At 43.4% G+C, this 14,043-nt stretch overlaps 8 protein-coding genes across 8 annotated transcripts; 3 read left to right on the forward strand and 5 right to left on the reverse strand.

Moving 5' to 3' along the window:
* Positions 1-111: 111 nt before the first annotated feature.
* Positions 112-1,696, forward strand: V2V93DRAFT_379157 (kinase-like domain-containing protein; the record flags this gene model as incomplete). Its single annotated transcript, XM_066912000.1, has 4 exons — positions 112-626; positions 675-1,089; positions 1,144-1,241; positions 1,303-1,696. 4 exons carry the CDS (start codon positions 112-114, stop codon positions 1,694-1,696), a joined length of 1,422 nt encoding a protein of 473 aa, XP_066767062.1.
* Positions 1,616-5,121, reverse strand: V2V93DRAFT_366763 (uncharacterized protein). The gene is made up of 5 exons (XM_066909390.1): positions 4,005-5,121; positions 3,439-3,941; positions 3,199-3,389; positions 2,167-3,143; positions 1,616-2,110 (listed from the first exon to the last, which is right to left on the reverse strand). Exons 1-5 carry the CDS (start codon positions 5,015-5,017, stop codon positions 1,900-1,902), a joined length of 2,895 nt encoding a protein of 964 aa, XP_066767063.1. The 5' UTR covers positions 5,018-5,121; the 3' UTR covers positions 1,616-1,899.
* An 83-nt stretch (positions 5,122-5,204) lies between these two features.
* Positions 5,205-6,795, reverse strand: V2V93DRAFT_366770 (60S ribosomal protein uL30). The gene is made up of 3 exons (XM_066909391.1): positions 6,743-6,795; positions 6,168-6,279; positions 5,205-5,995 (listed from the first exon to the last, which is right to left on the reverse strand). Exons 1-3 carry the CDS (start codon positions 6,751-6,753, stop codon positions 5,366-5,368), a joined length of 753 nt encoding a protein of 250 aa, XP_066767064.1. The 5' UTR covers positions 6,754-6,795; the 3' UTR covers positions 5,205-5,365.
* Positions 6,796-7,025: 230 nt separating this feature from the next.
* V2V93DRAFT_404239 (P-loop containing nucleoside triphosphate hydrolase protein) lies at positions 7,026-9,005 on the reverse strand (the record flags this gene model as incomplete). Its single annotated transcript, XM_066912640.1, has 4 exons — positions 8,171-9,005; positions 7,749-8,121; positions 7,404-7,678; positions 7,026-7,374 (listed from the first exon to the last, which is right to left on the reverse strand). The coding sequence occupies exons 1-4, from the start codon at positions 8,920-8,922 to the stop codon at positions 7,026-7,028; spliced, it is 1,749 nt and encodes a 582-aa protein (XP_066767065.1). The 5' UTR covers positions 8,923-9,005.
* A 54-nt stretch (positions 9,006-9,059) lies between these two features.
* Positions 9,060-10,706, forward strand: V2V93DRAFT_366775 (N2227-like protein-domain-containing protein). The gene is made up of 5 exons (XM_066909392.1): positions 9,060-9,275; positions 9,333-9,707; positions 9,768-9,835; positions 9,890-9,956; positions 10,005-10,706. The coding sequence occupies exons 1-5, from the start codon at positions 9,157-9,159 to the stop codon at positions 10,609-10,611; spliced, it is 1,236 nt and encodes a 411-aa protein (XP_066767066.1). The 5' UTR covers positions 9,060-9,156; the 3' UTR covers positions 10,612-10,706.
* On the forward strand, positions 10,707-11,890 carry V2V93DRAFT_366778 (carbon-nitrogen hydrolase). Its single transcript, XM_066909393.1, has 2 exons — positions 10,707-10,901; positions 10,966-11,890. The coding sequence occupies exons 1-2, from the start codon at positions 10,760-10,762 to the stop codon at positions 11,694-11,696; spliced, it is 873 nt and encodes a 290-aa protein (XP_066767067.1). The 5' UTR covers positions 10,707-10,759; the 3' UTR covers positions 11,697-11,890.
* On the reverse strand, positions 11,808-12,740 carry V2V93DRAFT_366780 (40S ribosomal protein uS13). Its single transcript, XM_066909394.1, has 5 exons — positions 12,673-12,740; positions 12,569-12,612; positions 12,409-12,469; positions 12,276-12,337; positions 11,808-12,211 (listed from the first exon to the last, which is right to left on the reverse strand). The coding sequence occupies exons 1-5, from the start codon at positions 12,673-12,675 to the stop codon at positions 11,917-11,919; spliced, it is 465 nt and encodes a 154-aa protein (XP_066767068.1). The 5' UTR covers positions 12,676-12,740; the 3' UTR covers positions 11,808-11,916.
* Positions 12,741-12,907: 167 nt separating this feature from the next.
* Positions 12,908-13,980, reverse strand: V2V93DRAFT_366784 (SBDS protein C-terminal domain-containing protein). Its single transcript, XM_066909395.1, has 3 exons — positions 13,809-13,980; positions 13,679-13,739; positions 12,908-13,618 (listed from the first exon to the last, which is right to left on the reverse strand). Exons 1-3 carry the CDS (start codon positions 13,873-13,875, stop codon positions 12,991-12,993), a joined length of 756 nt encoding a protein of 251 aa, XP_066767069.1. The 5' UTR covers positions 13,876-13,980; the 3' UTR covers positions 12,908-12,990.
* Positions 13,981-14,043: the final 63 nt, after the last annotated feature.

A 14,043-nucleotide genomic window follows, 5' to 3' on the forward strand; every position in this document is an offset into this window, starting at 1 on the left:
AGCGGATAGGTCTAACGCGAATTCTGGATATTTTTTTACAGCCGCCTGCGTAGCTCTCGTGTTCTTATGCGTTCGGGTCTCCAGAAGTAATTAGTGGTGAACGGACACAAAATGGATGCTAAGAAACGATCACGATGGAGAGACGAAGATGAGGACACCGAGCTAATGGAAAAGAAACGGCAAGAGAAAGAAAAGAAGAAGAAATTAAAGCAGGAAAAGAAGGCTGTGGCTGCTGCAGCTATCGAATCGAAAACGGGAAACAAAATTGCAACTGCTAGCCAATCTCCTAAAATCTCAAATGACGCTCGACCTTCTGATCTACGCGACTCTGGCTTGAAAATTTCGGACGAAGGAATATTACAATTTAACGCTCCTTTAATAAAGTCATGTAGAAGTGTTGAAAATTACGAGCGTCTGAATCATATCGAAGAAGGGACTTATGGAGTGGTGTTCAAAGGCAGGGATCTTGTCACTGGCGAAGTGTACGCACTGAAAAAGCTAAAGGCGGACAAAAACCAGCAAGGATTCCCGATAACTAGTTTGCGAGAGATACACACCTTGCAGCAGATTACTCATCCAAATGTGGTTGGAATCAAAGAGCTAGTTGTTGGTGGATCTCTAGATCAGTAAGTTGTCCTGTCATGATATTTGAGCCTGACTGACAGCTGTTGTAGGATATACATAGTTATGGAATATGTCGATCATGATCTTCGAGAGCTGATGCAGTCTATACGAGAGCCATTTCTTCAGTCCGAAGTGAAGACCATAATGCGCCAATTGCTCTCTGCTACACAGTATATGCATTCGCATTGGATCATCCATCGAGACCTCAAAACATCAAATTTACTTATTAGCAGTGGTGCTATACTGAAGATTGCAGATTTTGGTTTAGCTAGAACATACTCTGATCCCGTTAAACCAATGACTCCCCTGGTGGTCACACTCTGGTACCGGGCACCAGAATTGCTTTTAGGTGCTAAAGAGTATTCTACTGAAATTGATATGTGGTCGATCGGATGTATTTTTGGTGAACTCTTGACTAATAAACCTCTATTTGATGGCAAAAGCGAAATCAACCAGATTAAAAAAGTAGCAACATGAGTATTTTTTGTCGATTGACTGGAAAGCAGCTAACTTACGCAGATTTTTGATTATTTGGGGTACCCTGATTCCAAGTCATGGTCAGGCTATAACAAATTACCGCATGCAAAAAATATAAACCCTCCGAAAGATAGACCGATGTAAGCTGCTTTCTCTTAGCCATGATTGATTTGAGCATCTAACTGGTTGTATTCAATTTAGACCCGCTTCACTTCGCTCCCATTTCCCGTTCTTGACATCTGCGGGCGTCGATTTGCTTTCCAAGCTACTACAGCTTGATCCAACAAAACGTATAACAGCATCTGAAGCTTTGAAGCATCCATACTTTACTGAAGATCCCAAACCTAAACCCCCAGAAGAGTTCTCGCCTTTTCCGACTGCTTTGGAATCTCGAGAACACGTTGAATCCAGTCCCGGAGCACCAGCAGTGGCTCATGGCCAGGGTGGAAATGATGCAGCTACAGGCTTATTGACTGATGACGAAGATGAGGTAGAAGCTACTAGAATTTTGTTAGCTTCACCAGCGGCCGACAAGACCGGACTATTTAGAGAAGGCGCTCAAGGGGGCGCTGGGTTCCAACTGCGCTTTGGCTAGATCTCTGCTGAATCTTGATTTTTGCGTCGCGGTATAATTTTTTTTAGACAAAAATAATGCATTCTGTAAATTGTACATCTAAATGAAAACAGAAAAAGAGCTTTCTATCAAAACTGGTCACTTCCTGGTCTTACACTAAACCAAATTGAAGATGAAATAAGCAGCGTCAAAAAAAATCGTTTCGGAATTGTACCAATTCACGATCACTCTTCAAATGCTGAAATACCCTTCAAATAATTAACTAATCTCTGGTAATCCATTAGAAGTTCCTCAACTTGGGGTGCATTCAACTGACTTCCCTCAGCGAAAACTCCATCAAACTTTGCCTTAGCCAATTTTGGAAGTTTTGCAGTTGGCTGATCAGCTGATACTGGATTCGAAGCTGATCGGGCGAAGTTTCGCATGCTATCAAATCTAAAAATAAAATTAAAACTTATTTCTCCATAAGCTAGCAGAGAAAAGAAACTTACAGTGTACGGGGTCGATCTGTATCCTCCACAGCAGGAGAAGGTAGAGCAGAAGCTCCACTTTCGTTGGAACCCACTCTTCTCATGCTGCTTGCGTTAGAAGACATTCTAGATGTTGTAGACCTCTCGCTTCGAAGGGTCGCATCACTGATATTTCTTGGGCGGATAGTAGCAGCTGGTAATGCTGGTTGAGTGTTAGCAGCTGGCTCAGAGTAAGGCGGCGGCGTGATCTCCTGTTGATCTCGTTTCTTGCCTTCAGCATATGTCGAAATAACCTGGGAAGACTGTTGCAATACTTCTTGCGTACGTCTCTCTAACGCCTCGACATTCGCATTTCCTCTCATGGATACATCAGGTTTGGGAGGAGAGGAAGTAGCAGATTTGTTTCCAAATAAGAACTTGTAAGAATTTTCAAACGTAGAGCCAATCGATTTGATTCCCGAATCAGCCGTGCTACCTACTGAAGCAGCAATTCCAGACGGATAAAACGAGCGTCGCGACGAAGGTGCAGCTGAGGTTCTCGAAGATACACTACTGGACCGTACCGAAGAGTTGACTACAGAATCAGGGGATGGGGATTGCTTAGGGGCCCTAATCTTCTCAAGAGGCTTGGGACCATTTGGAGCTTGCACGAATGTAGCATTTCCAAATAGTGAAGAGCTTGCCCGTCTGTTAGTGTCAGCAGGCATGGGCATAATAGGAGCTGTTAGTTTGGCAGGCTCCTTCGCTGTTGTTATCGATTTTGCGGATGCGGCACCAGAATCCACGGATACGGAATTAACTGATGATGTCGAGGAGTCGCTTTGCTTGAGCTGTGGAGTAGGAGATGGAGTAGAAGAGGCTGATTGGACCAATGGAGCGTCGAGGAGAGGGTTGCGAATAATTGCCTTGGGAGGCAAAGGGGGTATCACTATCATATCAGCAGTATCAGGCTTCAGCGTGGCCAAATCAACAGTTTCAAGAAAAGCGACAACGGCTTCCTAAAAGTATATAGTTTAGAGAGTGGTTACATCACGCCAAAAACGGCAAACGTACAAAATTGGTTAGGCAGTAGGAAGTTTCGCCATTAATGGACTTTGCCGATCTGAATCGCTGGATAAATGACAAATTTGATGAAATATGCGGCGGATTGCCTTGAATGACACAATATATCAAAGTTGGTAATACAAAATCAGCACCTGATTGGGCAGCTGCCCCATTCGATTGCTTTAGATTTGAAAGCACATCTATGCCTATCAGTAAAAGTTCAACAGTGAGAATCGCTACTTTACATACCAACTATTTGCTTGTGTGCAGAAATGAGCAGCTGAAGCTTCTCTTTAGGCGATCTCTTTTCCATCATATTCCTCAGTTCACTCATAGCAGGAATGAGCAAAGTCGCAAGATCAATATCTTTCAGTTCGGAAACCCCCAGATGTTCCATATCAATATTTATTAGTTTCAATGCCGCAATCTTGGTCGCCAATGCCGCATCTTTGGGTTCATCTTCACTAGCATTGTAGATAAATATATCGTCGTAGCAGTCGCTGCATACCTTCTTTTCCACCATATCTTCAAAATAAAGCTTCTGCTGCTCTTTTTGGCGACGTTCACGTTTCTTGCGCGCCATTTCTTCAAATGACACCATCTGTACCTCATAAGTGCGCCGCATGTTGCTCCTTCGAAGCATTGCAGCTGATTTATCTTGAACTGTTATGTAAAAGTTTTGAAACAATTCCGATAGTTGTTCTGGAGTTAGAGTGCCAGATGGGGCAATTTCATGAACGCTTTCAACAAATCTTTAAATAGCATGTCAGTTATGTCACAATCAAAAATAAAGCAAGAAAGCAGTTTATACGCACCTCTCTGCCATTGATACTAATTCTTGTGGAAGTTCTGAATAACTATCTGCATTTCCCGCGACCTCGGGAGGAGAAGCAACGGGAAGTTCTGGCTCAGGTTGAGCAAATACATCTTCTTCTTCCTCATCATTGAACGCCTCTATAGCGGACATATCTATTTTTTTTGGCTCCGGGATCGCAGGAATGCGTGAAAATGATCTTGTTGGGGAAGGATTAGCTGGTGACGACCGGGCCTTTGGCTGATCCATAGCTGCTGTCGTCAGTATTTCGACAGGAATCTCAGCGTGCTGCGGTGGCCGCTTCTTGGTTGTCCAGCTTGAAACTGCGATAGGCACGGCAGGTTTCAGAGTTCCGAGGATGTCTTCCCCATCCGCGTCGATATCTGTGTCCGTTTCAGGCGCACTCGAATCTATATTGTCTTTAAATAATTTTGCACGATCTTCATCAGGTGATTTAGAAGGTGATGTTGATTCAGGTACACTGTCTTCCGTTGAGTTTTTTATGGCTCTCTCAGGTTCCGGAGTAGAAACCGTCTCAACTTCTCTTGACGGCGTCTCTATACTCTCGACCGACGCAGCGCTGATCTGAAGTGCTGAACTTTCGCCATCCTCGACCAGTGCCGCATCTGATTCCGATTTGAACTCTTCGACGTGTGTGGCATCTTCCTCAATCGTGGAATATTCTTTCATTGTCTCTGGCACCTCCTTTGCCTCCGCATCAGAGGCAGGTGCTTCGGCTTCCGGTTCTTTGACAGAAGGTCCAGACAAATTAGTAGGAGGTGACGGAATAGAATCTTTAGCAAATGCTTCAGCCTCCTCTGTCAAATCTAGATCTTGATCATTTACAACTGCAGGAATTGACTCTTTCTTCTCTTCTGAAGACCAAGCATTTTCCGATTCTAGAGGAGGATCAATCGGGAGCACAGGCTCAGTCAGATTGCTGTGCAGCGGAAGAGGCGTGCCAAAGTCTTCCGCGAGAAAAATACTAGAGGAATTAGAGTATTCTTCCGACATCGGTTACAACTTGTAAAACCCTCACGTCTTGATGTGGTCTTTAAGACTGGGAATGATTGATTGCGGATCAGACGAGTTGATGCAGGCTATCAGCTCTTGTCGGCAGAGCTGGTTCGAGAACTTGGTATGGCGATAAGCTCCGACTGCGTCATCGCTTGATTAAGGTTTAAAGTGATTTATTTCCAGTCACGTGATGATAATATTAATCAGGCTTAATTTTGTAATAGTAAGCATATTCCGATAAAAAAACGAGTAGCTATTTATTAGAGATATATTGACCCTTTTAAACGTGCTACGATAGAATACAAATTTCCAACCCTTGCATAAATCACAACATTAACTTTTCTTTTAGTTCTGAGCCTTGATGAGCTGGTTGATGTTCTCCTCTCTATCACCGATCGAGCCACCCTCGATGAAATGCTTGAACTTTCTCCGGACACCCCAGCCGCCAGAAGGATTGGAGAGCTTGAAGGGCCATAAGAAGTTAGATGCCTGTTTGAAGGCAGGTCCAACGGTGTAGATCTCATGGATCAAGTCCTCAACGCAGATGATTCCGTACTTACCAAGGGCTTCCTCGATAATGGCGTTGTCAGTAAGGGGAATGCGCTGGCGCTGAACCTTTCCGTATCCACGCTTGTAGATCAAGGAGCGGACAGAGGAAAGGTTGGGGTAGCCATAAGCAACATAAGGCTCAACGATGCGGAGCATCTCAGCAGTAGCCTTGGTAAGCTTGACAAAGACACCGTTATTGATCTGGAGCAGACGCAAGAGCTGGAGGATCTTGCGAGGCTTGGGGGCGATCTTGTTGATACCCTTGATACGGACAACGAAGACAAGCTTGGGCTGAGCCGGGACGTAGAAGCTGCCCTCTTTCTTGGCAAGACGGTTCAGACGGATCTTCTCCTTCTCCTCCTCACGGTACTCCTTGACGTACTTCTCAGCACGCTCGAAGATGACCTTGCGCTTCTCCTTGTTGGCCTAATAACAGAGTCAGTTAAAATCCTGCAAAAATTTTAAATGGGATTTCGACGATCAGTCCCGAAAGATGGTATAACGAAGGCAACATTGTCCGAAGACTAGCTCTCGAAAAAAAGGATAAAATATCATCATAACATCGAAACAACAAAACTTAAATAGAGGAAATACGTACAGCCTTCTTAGCAGCAGCAGCAGCAATCTTCTCCTCCCGAACCTTGTCCTGGTTCTTTCTCTTCTTCAAGAGGGTCTCGGGGACGAGAACCTGCTCAGCAGTGGGGACGGTACTATCATGAAAAAGTCAGGATCTATAGGTCAATTCATATATGCAAATCCAGGCAAAAGCTCAAAGCACTTTATCGCCTCGGCTGCCCAGAGATATATTTCATCTAAACTGCTTGCGCAGTAGAGACATAACCCACCAGCAAACGCAGATAAAATTCTTCGGTGACCGAAGATTCTATATGAGTGCTAGCAGAACAGGTGCACACCAGGAAAACTTCTCAGTATCGAGAGACACGTGTTCCCTTTGAAAGCGTACACCCAGAACTAATTTTTAAGAAGAAGGCTTGCGTTTCTAGAACGCCGTCACCTTGATCTCATAACCTTCATCGAGCAGGCTGATACTTATATCCCGCCGCCTTCACGAAGAATCTGGAATCCGACCTGTTGCATCCGCAGGGGACGCAAATACCAATGAGGATAAAGCGATAGAATTGCTGCCTGGATGTCTGGTGATTGTTCACTTACGTTCCAGCCATTTCGTTGATGTCGAGTGTTGTTGGATGATCAAGAACCTGAACAGAACCGAGCACTCTCGAGATTTGCACTGAGTGGTTGGGACTAGAACCCTACGAACTGACGTGACTGCTTCGTAACCCTATGTATATAACCCTACTTTCACGTGACTGATTCACCTGATTGCTATATTATGCATTTCCTACATCTCACTTGATTACGCCGCACGTTCTAAAACGAGTTTTCTCATCTCCAGGTCTTTTATACCGTCACTCAAAATGCATTCGTACTGTATCTATCTATTTGAAGTTCCTTTGACTTGCCGCTCTAAATTCTCCAACGCTGTTTCGTATATCTCCTGCTGTCCTTCCCACACAGTCACTGCTCGTCTCAGTAGCTTCTGAGTCTTGCTCCTCCTAATTTTATTAGCCATCTCCTTAAACCATTTTGCCTCCGGTCGCGAAACCAAAGACCAGGCCGTGCCTTGCTTACCAGCACGAGCTGTTCTGCCTACCCGGTGAACATATTCGCGGCCGCTGATAGGGATATCGTAGTTAATAACGTGCTTCACTGATTCAATGTCCATGCCGCGCGCAATTATATCGGTGCAGATTAGCCTTAAATTATTCGACGTTAGCAGTATTCTTTACAGGTACATAGATTCATCACGTACAGTCCAATTTCGTTGCTCGCGAATGCCCTCAAAGTCTTCTTGCGTCGACTAGTATCAATCTCTCCAGTTACCAAGCCTATTGAAAACGGTTCGAGCGCTTTCCCCGTCCTCATTCTAATACGTTGATCTAGTATGCTAAGCAGTCTGGCAAGACGTGCAGCTGTTTCATTCGACCGGGTAAAAATGATACACTGGCTCGCAATATCTTCTTGACTTAACAGATTGAGCAATATCAACGGCTTGGTTAACGTATCTGATATCTGCACCATATATTCCTATGAAATTTATAGTTAGTCCCCATTTCGTAATTCTGAAAAAGATACTGTTTTATCTTATCTAACTTACTGTCAATGTAAATGGCAAATTAAACTCCTCTTCGTTCTCATCAGTCGACTTCTCGCCAACAACAAAAATTTGGGGCTTCCGGATTTTAAGGCTAGCCCATTTTCCCGCATCCTTCGTTAAAGTCGCAGAAAACACAAGCTTTTGAGCATGAGTTGAATATGAATTAGCCACAATGCTGCCTTGACTCGGAGTTCGCTCATTGAGCGCACCAATCACAACATCAACCCACTCTTGAAACGACTGATTTAATAGCCGATCCGCTTCATCAATCACTAAAAATCGCAGATATTGCAGTGTAAATCCCTCTGTCTGCCGAAGGTGGTCCACAAGTCGTCCAGGGTTAGTGACTAGAATGTCAGGTACGGATTTACGTCTATATCCAGGATTAGAGTCATTCAAGCAATAACGAAATACACACTCACAGTAAAGCTTGCTCGTCTCCAAATGCTCTCTCACTTCTTAAAGACATTATCCGTAGGCTGGTCCCTTTGGCCAATGTTTCTATCACATCTCTCACTTGTTGCATGAGTGGTCTAGTCGGTAGAATGATGAGCGCACGTATTTGTGGAACGACTCGACTCGAAAGTGCTTCGACAATAGGAACGCCATATGCTAGAGTTTTGCCGCTTCCAGTCGCCGCATTCACAAGTATCGGTTGCTTCTGATCTGGAGATATTTCAAATATATCGCTCATAAGAGCCGGTATGACTGCAGCCTGAACAGCAAATGACTTTTCGAATCCCATTGCGGCTAAATTTTTGATCATACGCTCAGACAGCTTCAGTTGTTTGAATGGTTTACTCAATGTAGGCTTAACATATAGCGGCTCTACCATCCACTGGTCTTTGATTGGTGCCAGTACTTTCTTTTCTCGCACTGCCGGTTGAGGAAGAGGTACTAATCCAGCAGCTATTGTCTCGTTCATCTCCTGGTGAATCTGCTTGCGACTATCCTGCCTTTTGTCAATCGATACCTCCCCAGAGATATTTTGATCAACTCCTCTTATCTCATTTAACGCATCGTCCAAATCTTGACCAACAGCAGATTTATATTTCCGCAGGATAGTGAAATGCTTTGAATTCGGCTCTGCAATATCATCGCCGCGAGACTGAGACTTCTCTCGCTTGCGCTTCTTCCCTACCAAAATACCTCTACTGTCAGTAACGGCAGACATTTATGAATAATTACTAAAGCCTGCGTCTAAAACTCCCTATAATAGCAGAATTAAGAGGCTCGTAAAAAAATGTGACAAACTGGCGATGAATACAAAGCTCGTTGGGACTCAAAAATTCGCGCTTACCCCTGAATCGCCTATAGACTCGAAGTAGCATAACGGCGACTTTGGCAGCCTTATCTACTCTCCAATCGAGTAATATTAAGATATTTATGTCGAGATATAGCTATATCAATGATGGATGATGAAGTGTTTATGAGCGAGCATGGCCATGATCTGATGGAATCTGAAACCGGATCTAGTTCTGCCATGCCTGAAGAGGTACTCGAGCAGAACGCGTTAACGTCGACATTGTAAGCTATCGATTTGATTTACAGATAGTTTTAGTAGCATCTAATATATAGCATTAGAAATTCAATGATCGTTTATGGGAAGGCAGCTCACCACAATTTAACGGCACCTCGACGCGAAGCACTAACGAAGCTATCGAGGATGCATCGAACTCTATTAGAACCTTTCTACAGCGATTATTTACTCTCCATTGATCGTGCCATTGATGTGAACTCACAGTTCATGACCTTGGTGGCTCAGATAGGTGCCAATAATTTTGAAGCCCCTCAGGAGCGGCAAGAATGGCAGGGTGCGACTTCGATCCAGGTAGATCACACAAAGAGCACGCTGAAGCAGCTTTACAGAGACTGGAGTATGCAAGGAAAGTCTGAACGTGATGTGGCCTATAGGCCAGTTATAGAGGCCCTGAACGATTTGTTTGAAATCAATAAAAGGTAATTTTTTGTTCTCTAACTCTAGCAAGCGATATGCTCTAATAATAACTTATTTAACAGATCGGAGACGCATGTACTTATTCCAGGAGCTGGACTTGGGAGATTGGCATATGACATAGCGCAAGAGGGTATGACTTCGCCTGAAAATAGAAAAAATTTTGTGGAACTAATGGTATAAGTAGGTTACATATCTCAGGCTAACGAGTTTTCGTATCATATGCTGCTCACATCTGATTTCGTTATAAACCAGTATGTTCTTTGGTTTTCATCCGCTGTTCTTATACTAACTACCTACAGCACTCAAACAAAAAATCAATATCAGCTTTTCCCATTTATCCATTCATTTTCACACAACACAAGTGCAAAAAATCAACTGCAAGCAGTCCAGATCCCGGATATATGTCCATCAGAAAACGCTGGGCTTATAAGAGGGGCCTTCTCTTTCACCGCAGGATCTTTCACTGATGTTTATGGACCCAAGGATGATGACGCAGGTAGTGGTATGAAAAATATGTGGAATGCTATTGTCACTGTATTCTTTATCGACACGGCCCACAATCTACTGGACTATATCGATACTATTTCTTACGCATTATGTGATGCTAGCGACGGAGAGGGATATTGGATTAATTATGGGCCACTCTTATATCATTTCGAAGATGACCTGAGCAATAGAGGCGACTTAAAATCAGATTCAAACTTGAGTATTGAACTGCCGTTGGATAAGCTGGTGCACGTTATTGAAACTGCCGGTTTTGTGTTTCTACGACTTGAGACGAAATTGAAGACTACATATGCCTCTGATCCGCAAGCAATGGGTTCTTGGATATATGATTGCGTTTTCTGGGTTGCTAGAAAGCGTAAGCCTGGAGAGGTGTACGAAAGCTTTGTAGATAGGGTGTAAATTTGCTGGGAGGCTAGTATCCCATTGATAGTAATTTGAAGAGTGACTGGAGCCGCACTGTTCCCATCGACCTGCGCAGCTCTCCCCAGTTGGCTATAATATACACGTCTTCTGGCGTTGAGATTTAATCATCATTAGTTTTCGCTCAATGGCTAAAGTATTATCGCAGAAACTGAAAGTAGCACTAGTTCAGTTGGCAGCTACAGCTGATAAAGCTAAAAACCTCTCCAGGGTCAAGGAGCACGTTTTGAAGGCAGCGTCGAACGGAGCTCAGCTTGTTGTACTTCCCGGTAGGCATTCTGAAATTTATGCAATCTGGATAATGTGATCAGTTTTAATCGTGTTCAAATCTAGAGTGCTTTAACTCTCCGTACTCAGTTGCCGCTTTCCCTCAGTATGCTGAAAGTATTCCCTCTGGCGAAACAACAACATTTTTATCTTCATTGGCTCGCGAAACTGCGATTTACCTTATCGGGGGTTCTATTCCGGAACGTGATGAGCAAGGAAAACTATTCAATACCAGTCTAAGCTTTTCGCCAACAGGGGAGCTGATTGCGAAGCATCGTAAAGTGCATCTATTTGATATCGATATCCCGGGCAAAATAAAATTTAAAGAATCGGAGGTTCTGACTGGCGGTAACAAAGTTACCGTCTTTAATATTCCTCCATTTGGCAAAGTCGGACTTGCTATTTGTTATGATATTCGTTTCCCCGAGCTAGCAATGATCGCCGCTCGTAATGAGGGTGCATTCGCTATGATCTATCCCGGGGCATTTAACACAACAACTGGACCCCTACACTGGGAGCTACTTGCTCGCGCCAGAGCTGTCGATAATCAGTTTTATGTTTTAGTATGCTCGCCTGCTAGAGACTTGACTAGTGGTTATCACGCCTATGGATATTCTATGGTTACCGATCCTAATGCACATGTGCTCGCCAAAGCGGGCGAGGATGAAGAAATTATATACGCAGAGCTTGTGCCTGGAGTAATCGAGGAAGCTAGGGCAGGTATTCCTGTCACTGCGCAGAGAAGATTTGACGTCTATACGAATGTGGCAGATTCAGCGAAGACGTCGGCGTTATAAGTAAAATAATAATACACAATACCTGGTCTACGAATGATATACTGGCTATCAAAGTTGAAATCATTCGATATGGAACTTTATAACCAACATCTATACGCTTCAGTTTTCAAATCATTTCATGAAAATAGTATATTACCGACTGATCATATATCTTTTACAAAAACAAACGAAAATGCCATTTTTTTCCCTTCCATAGTACAAAAATAGAAAACTCTTTCGCTTATTTCTTCTTGCTGACACCGACGGTCTTACCCCGTCTGCCAGTAGTCTTGGTGTGCTGACCACGGACACGGAGACCCCAGTAGTGTCGGAGACCTCTGTGGGCACGGATCTTTTTCAATCTTTCCAAATCGTCACGGAGCTTGCTGTCCAACTGATTGGCAAGTACCTGCGAGTCCTTACCATCGACGAAGTCACGCTGACGGTTAAGGAACCACGAAGGGATCTTGTACTGGGTGGGGTTCTGGAGGATGGTAACGACACGCTCGAGCTCTTCGACGGTAAGCTCACCGGCTCTATAAAACTTGTTAGAAAAATCTGCTATTATCGGATTACGTCTTATATTTCTAAAATCCTTACCTCTTGTTCAAGTCGACATCAGCCTTCTTGCAAACCAAGTTCGAATAACGACGACCCACACCCTATTTATTACTCAGTCAGACTAATCACGCTCGCTGCAACGATAATACAGTATAGAAGAATTTTGACATACCTTGATCAAGGTGAGAGCGTACATAATCTTGATCTTACCATCAACGTTGGTGTTGAGGAGACTGTAATCTATTATCAGCATTCCATTCTCTAACCTAATTGTTTCTCTTTGCTCCTGCTAATGGTGTTGCAGTTGAGAACAAGACAAATTGGCGACATACCGCAAGATGTGCTGGAAGTTTCCCTTCTCTTGGACAACAAACGACTAGAAAACCATTAGAATAGTTCATTTATATCAACGAATCCGAGGGAAAAAAGAATTTACCATTTTGGCTGTAATTTGACGATCGTTGAACTGATGATAATAGCGACTGCAATTGACGACGACGCTCGAAGTTGGGATAGTTGGATGTGTGTTGCACCCCAGCTTCACTTTAAACCCTACAAAAACGCAGTCACAACAATGTGCCCTGTTATCACGTGATGATTTTTTGATGTCTTACGGCACTTCTGACATTTGAGGTATTTGTACTCATGATTACTTAATCTGGCCGACGGTTAGCTCAACTCAAACTATTATGAATTTCTTGATATGATTAAACAATATCACATTAAATGATAAAATGAATCACATAACTTGTCATCATAATGCCTCCTCGCCCTCCTGAATTACAGCCATATCAAGAACCTCTACGTTGGCTCTTCCCTTACTCTCCTTTTGCAGTACATCTCCAAGATCACGAAATTTCCCTGGCTCGATGAAGCCGACACATGCCCACTCTTGTGACCAATCTTCTGTTTCAATCTGCTCTATTAAAGCCGTTATGTTTTCCCTGTATTTCTTGGCTTCTTTGGCGTCTGCCGTAACGCGTACACGCATTCTAGCTCGAGCAATAGGAACGATCTGCTTGGCAATTAGCTGCTTAATAGCATCTAAGGCTTGTGCTTTAGCGTTTTTGGTAGCCACAATATTGAAACCCAGCTCTGATAGAGCTTTCTCAATAATTGTGGTAGGATATGGTCTTTTAGTCGCAGGATTAACGCATCTGGAAGTAATCAGATCAATAACTGTCGCATGCTGCTGCTGTAATTTGGCTTGTCGCTCTTTTTCGCCCACTTGTAGCTCGCCTTTTTTTAAAATTTCGAGGATGATTTTATCTTGATCTGTAGTTCCAAAACTTGCTTTTAGATCTTCATTCGGCGCAACCTGACCCTTAGAGACGTTCAAAAATACATTTGGAATTTGTAAAACTTCATCTAAATCGGTCTCTCTATAGAAAAATTTTCAATAAGCTAGACAGCACCGAAAAAAATAACGTCATACAACATACACTCCTAATCTCCAATCTTGTACTTTATTTTGATAACATGCTAATTCAAATCTCTTCTTTCCTATATATCATCAATTGAATTAGCATTCATTTAAAGAATCCTCGACGCACTCGACCGGGGAGAACCAACCTTTGCGCATACGCACTAGCGACACATTGGTCAGCTTTATCTGATTAGAAGGCTGATTTATAGGCATTGTGAACTAAAACACAAAGATCAAGACAGTAGTAGGTACGTTTGGTCAACCGCTTTGTTTGCCACTTGCGTACATCTGAAGGAGTTTGACTTTGGGAGAACGAAGTCCCAAACCTAGCCGACTCCTCATTGAGCCAACCACACCTAAATCTAAATTACGAACTACTGT

The sequence above is a fragment of the Kockiozyma suomiensis genome, assembly GCF_038497685.1.
Source record: "Kockiozyma suomiensis strain NRRL Y-17356 unplaced genomic scaffold V2V93scaffold_4, whole genome shotgun sequence".
Classification (NCBI taxonomy): Eukaryota; Fungi; Ascomycota; class Lipomycetes; order Lipomycetales; family Lipomycetaceae; genus Kockiozyma; species Kockiozyma suomiensis.

Bases quoted from the DNA above. Each gene is read 5' to 3' on its own strand.
- V2V93DRAFT_366780 (XM_066909394.1), bottom strand. The intron at 12,470-12,568 runs GTATGTCGCCAA...AATAGATTACAG, and splicing joins AACTTCCAGCACATCTTGCG to TCTCCTCAACACCAACGTTG. The intron at 12,338-12,408 runs GTATGTCAAAAT...AGTAATAAATAG, and splicing joins ACGCTCTCACCTTGATCAAG to GGTGTGGGTCGTCGTTATTC.
- V2V93DRAFT_366778 (XM_066909393.1), top strand. From the start codon at position 10,760: ATGGCTAAAGTATTATCGCAGAAACTGAAAGTAGCACTAGTTCAGTTG. The intron at 10,902-10,965 runs GTAGGCATTCTG...GTTCAAATCTAG, and splicing joins TCAGCTTGTTGTACTTCCCG to AGTGCTTTAACTCTCCGTAC.
- V2V93DRAFT_366784 (XM_066909395.1), bottom strand. From the start codon at position 13,875: ATGCCTATAAATCAGCCTTCTAATCAGATAAAGCTGACCAATGTGTCG. The intron at 13,740-13,808 runs GTTGGTTCTCCC...GATGATATATAG, and splicing joins GCTAGTGCGTATGCGCAAAG to GAAAGAAGAGATTTGAATTA. The intron at 13,619-13,678 runs GTATGTTGTATG...ATTTTTCTATAG, and splicing joins CAAGATTGGAGATTAGGAGT to AGAGACCGATTTAGATGAAG.
- V2V93DRAFT_366763 (XM_066909390.1), bottom strand. From the start codon at position 5,017: ATGTCGGAAGAATACTCTAATTCCTCTAGTATTTTTCTCGCGGAAGAC. The intron at 3,942-4,004 runs GTGCGTATAAAC...TGCTATTTAAAG, and splicing joins TTAGTATCAATGGCAGAGAG to ATTTGTTGAAAGCGTTCATG. The intron at 3,390-3,438 runs GTATGTAAAGTA...TGATAGGCATAG, and splicing joins TGCACACAAGCAAATAGTTG to ATGTGCTTTCAAATCTAAAG.
- V2V93DRAFT_366775 (XM_066909392.1), top strand. From the start codon at position 9,157: ATGATGGATGATGAAGTGTTTATGAGCGAGCATGGCCATGATCTGATG. The intron at 9,276-9,332 runs GTAAGCTATCGA...ATATAGCATTAG, and splicing joins AACGCGTTAACGTCGACATT to AAATTCAATGATCGTTTATG. The intron at 9,836-9,889 runs GTATGACTTCGC...TGGTATAAGTAG, and splicing joins ATATGACATAGCGCAAGAGG to GTTACATATCTCAGGCTAAC.
- V2V93DRAFT_366770 (XM_066909391.1), bottom strand. The intron at 5,996-6,167 runs GTACGTATTTCC...CTCTGTTATTAG, and splicing joins CTGCTGCTGCTAAGAAGGCT to GCCAACAAGGAGAAGCGCAA.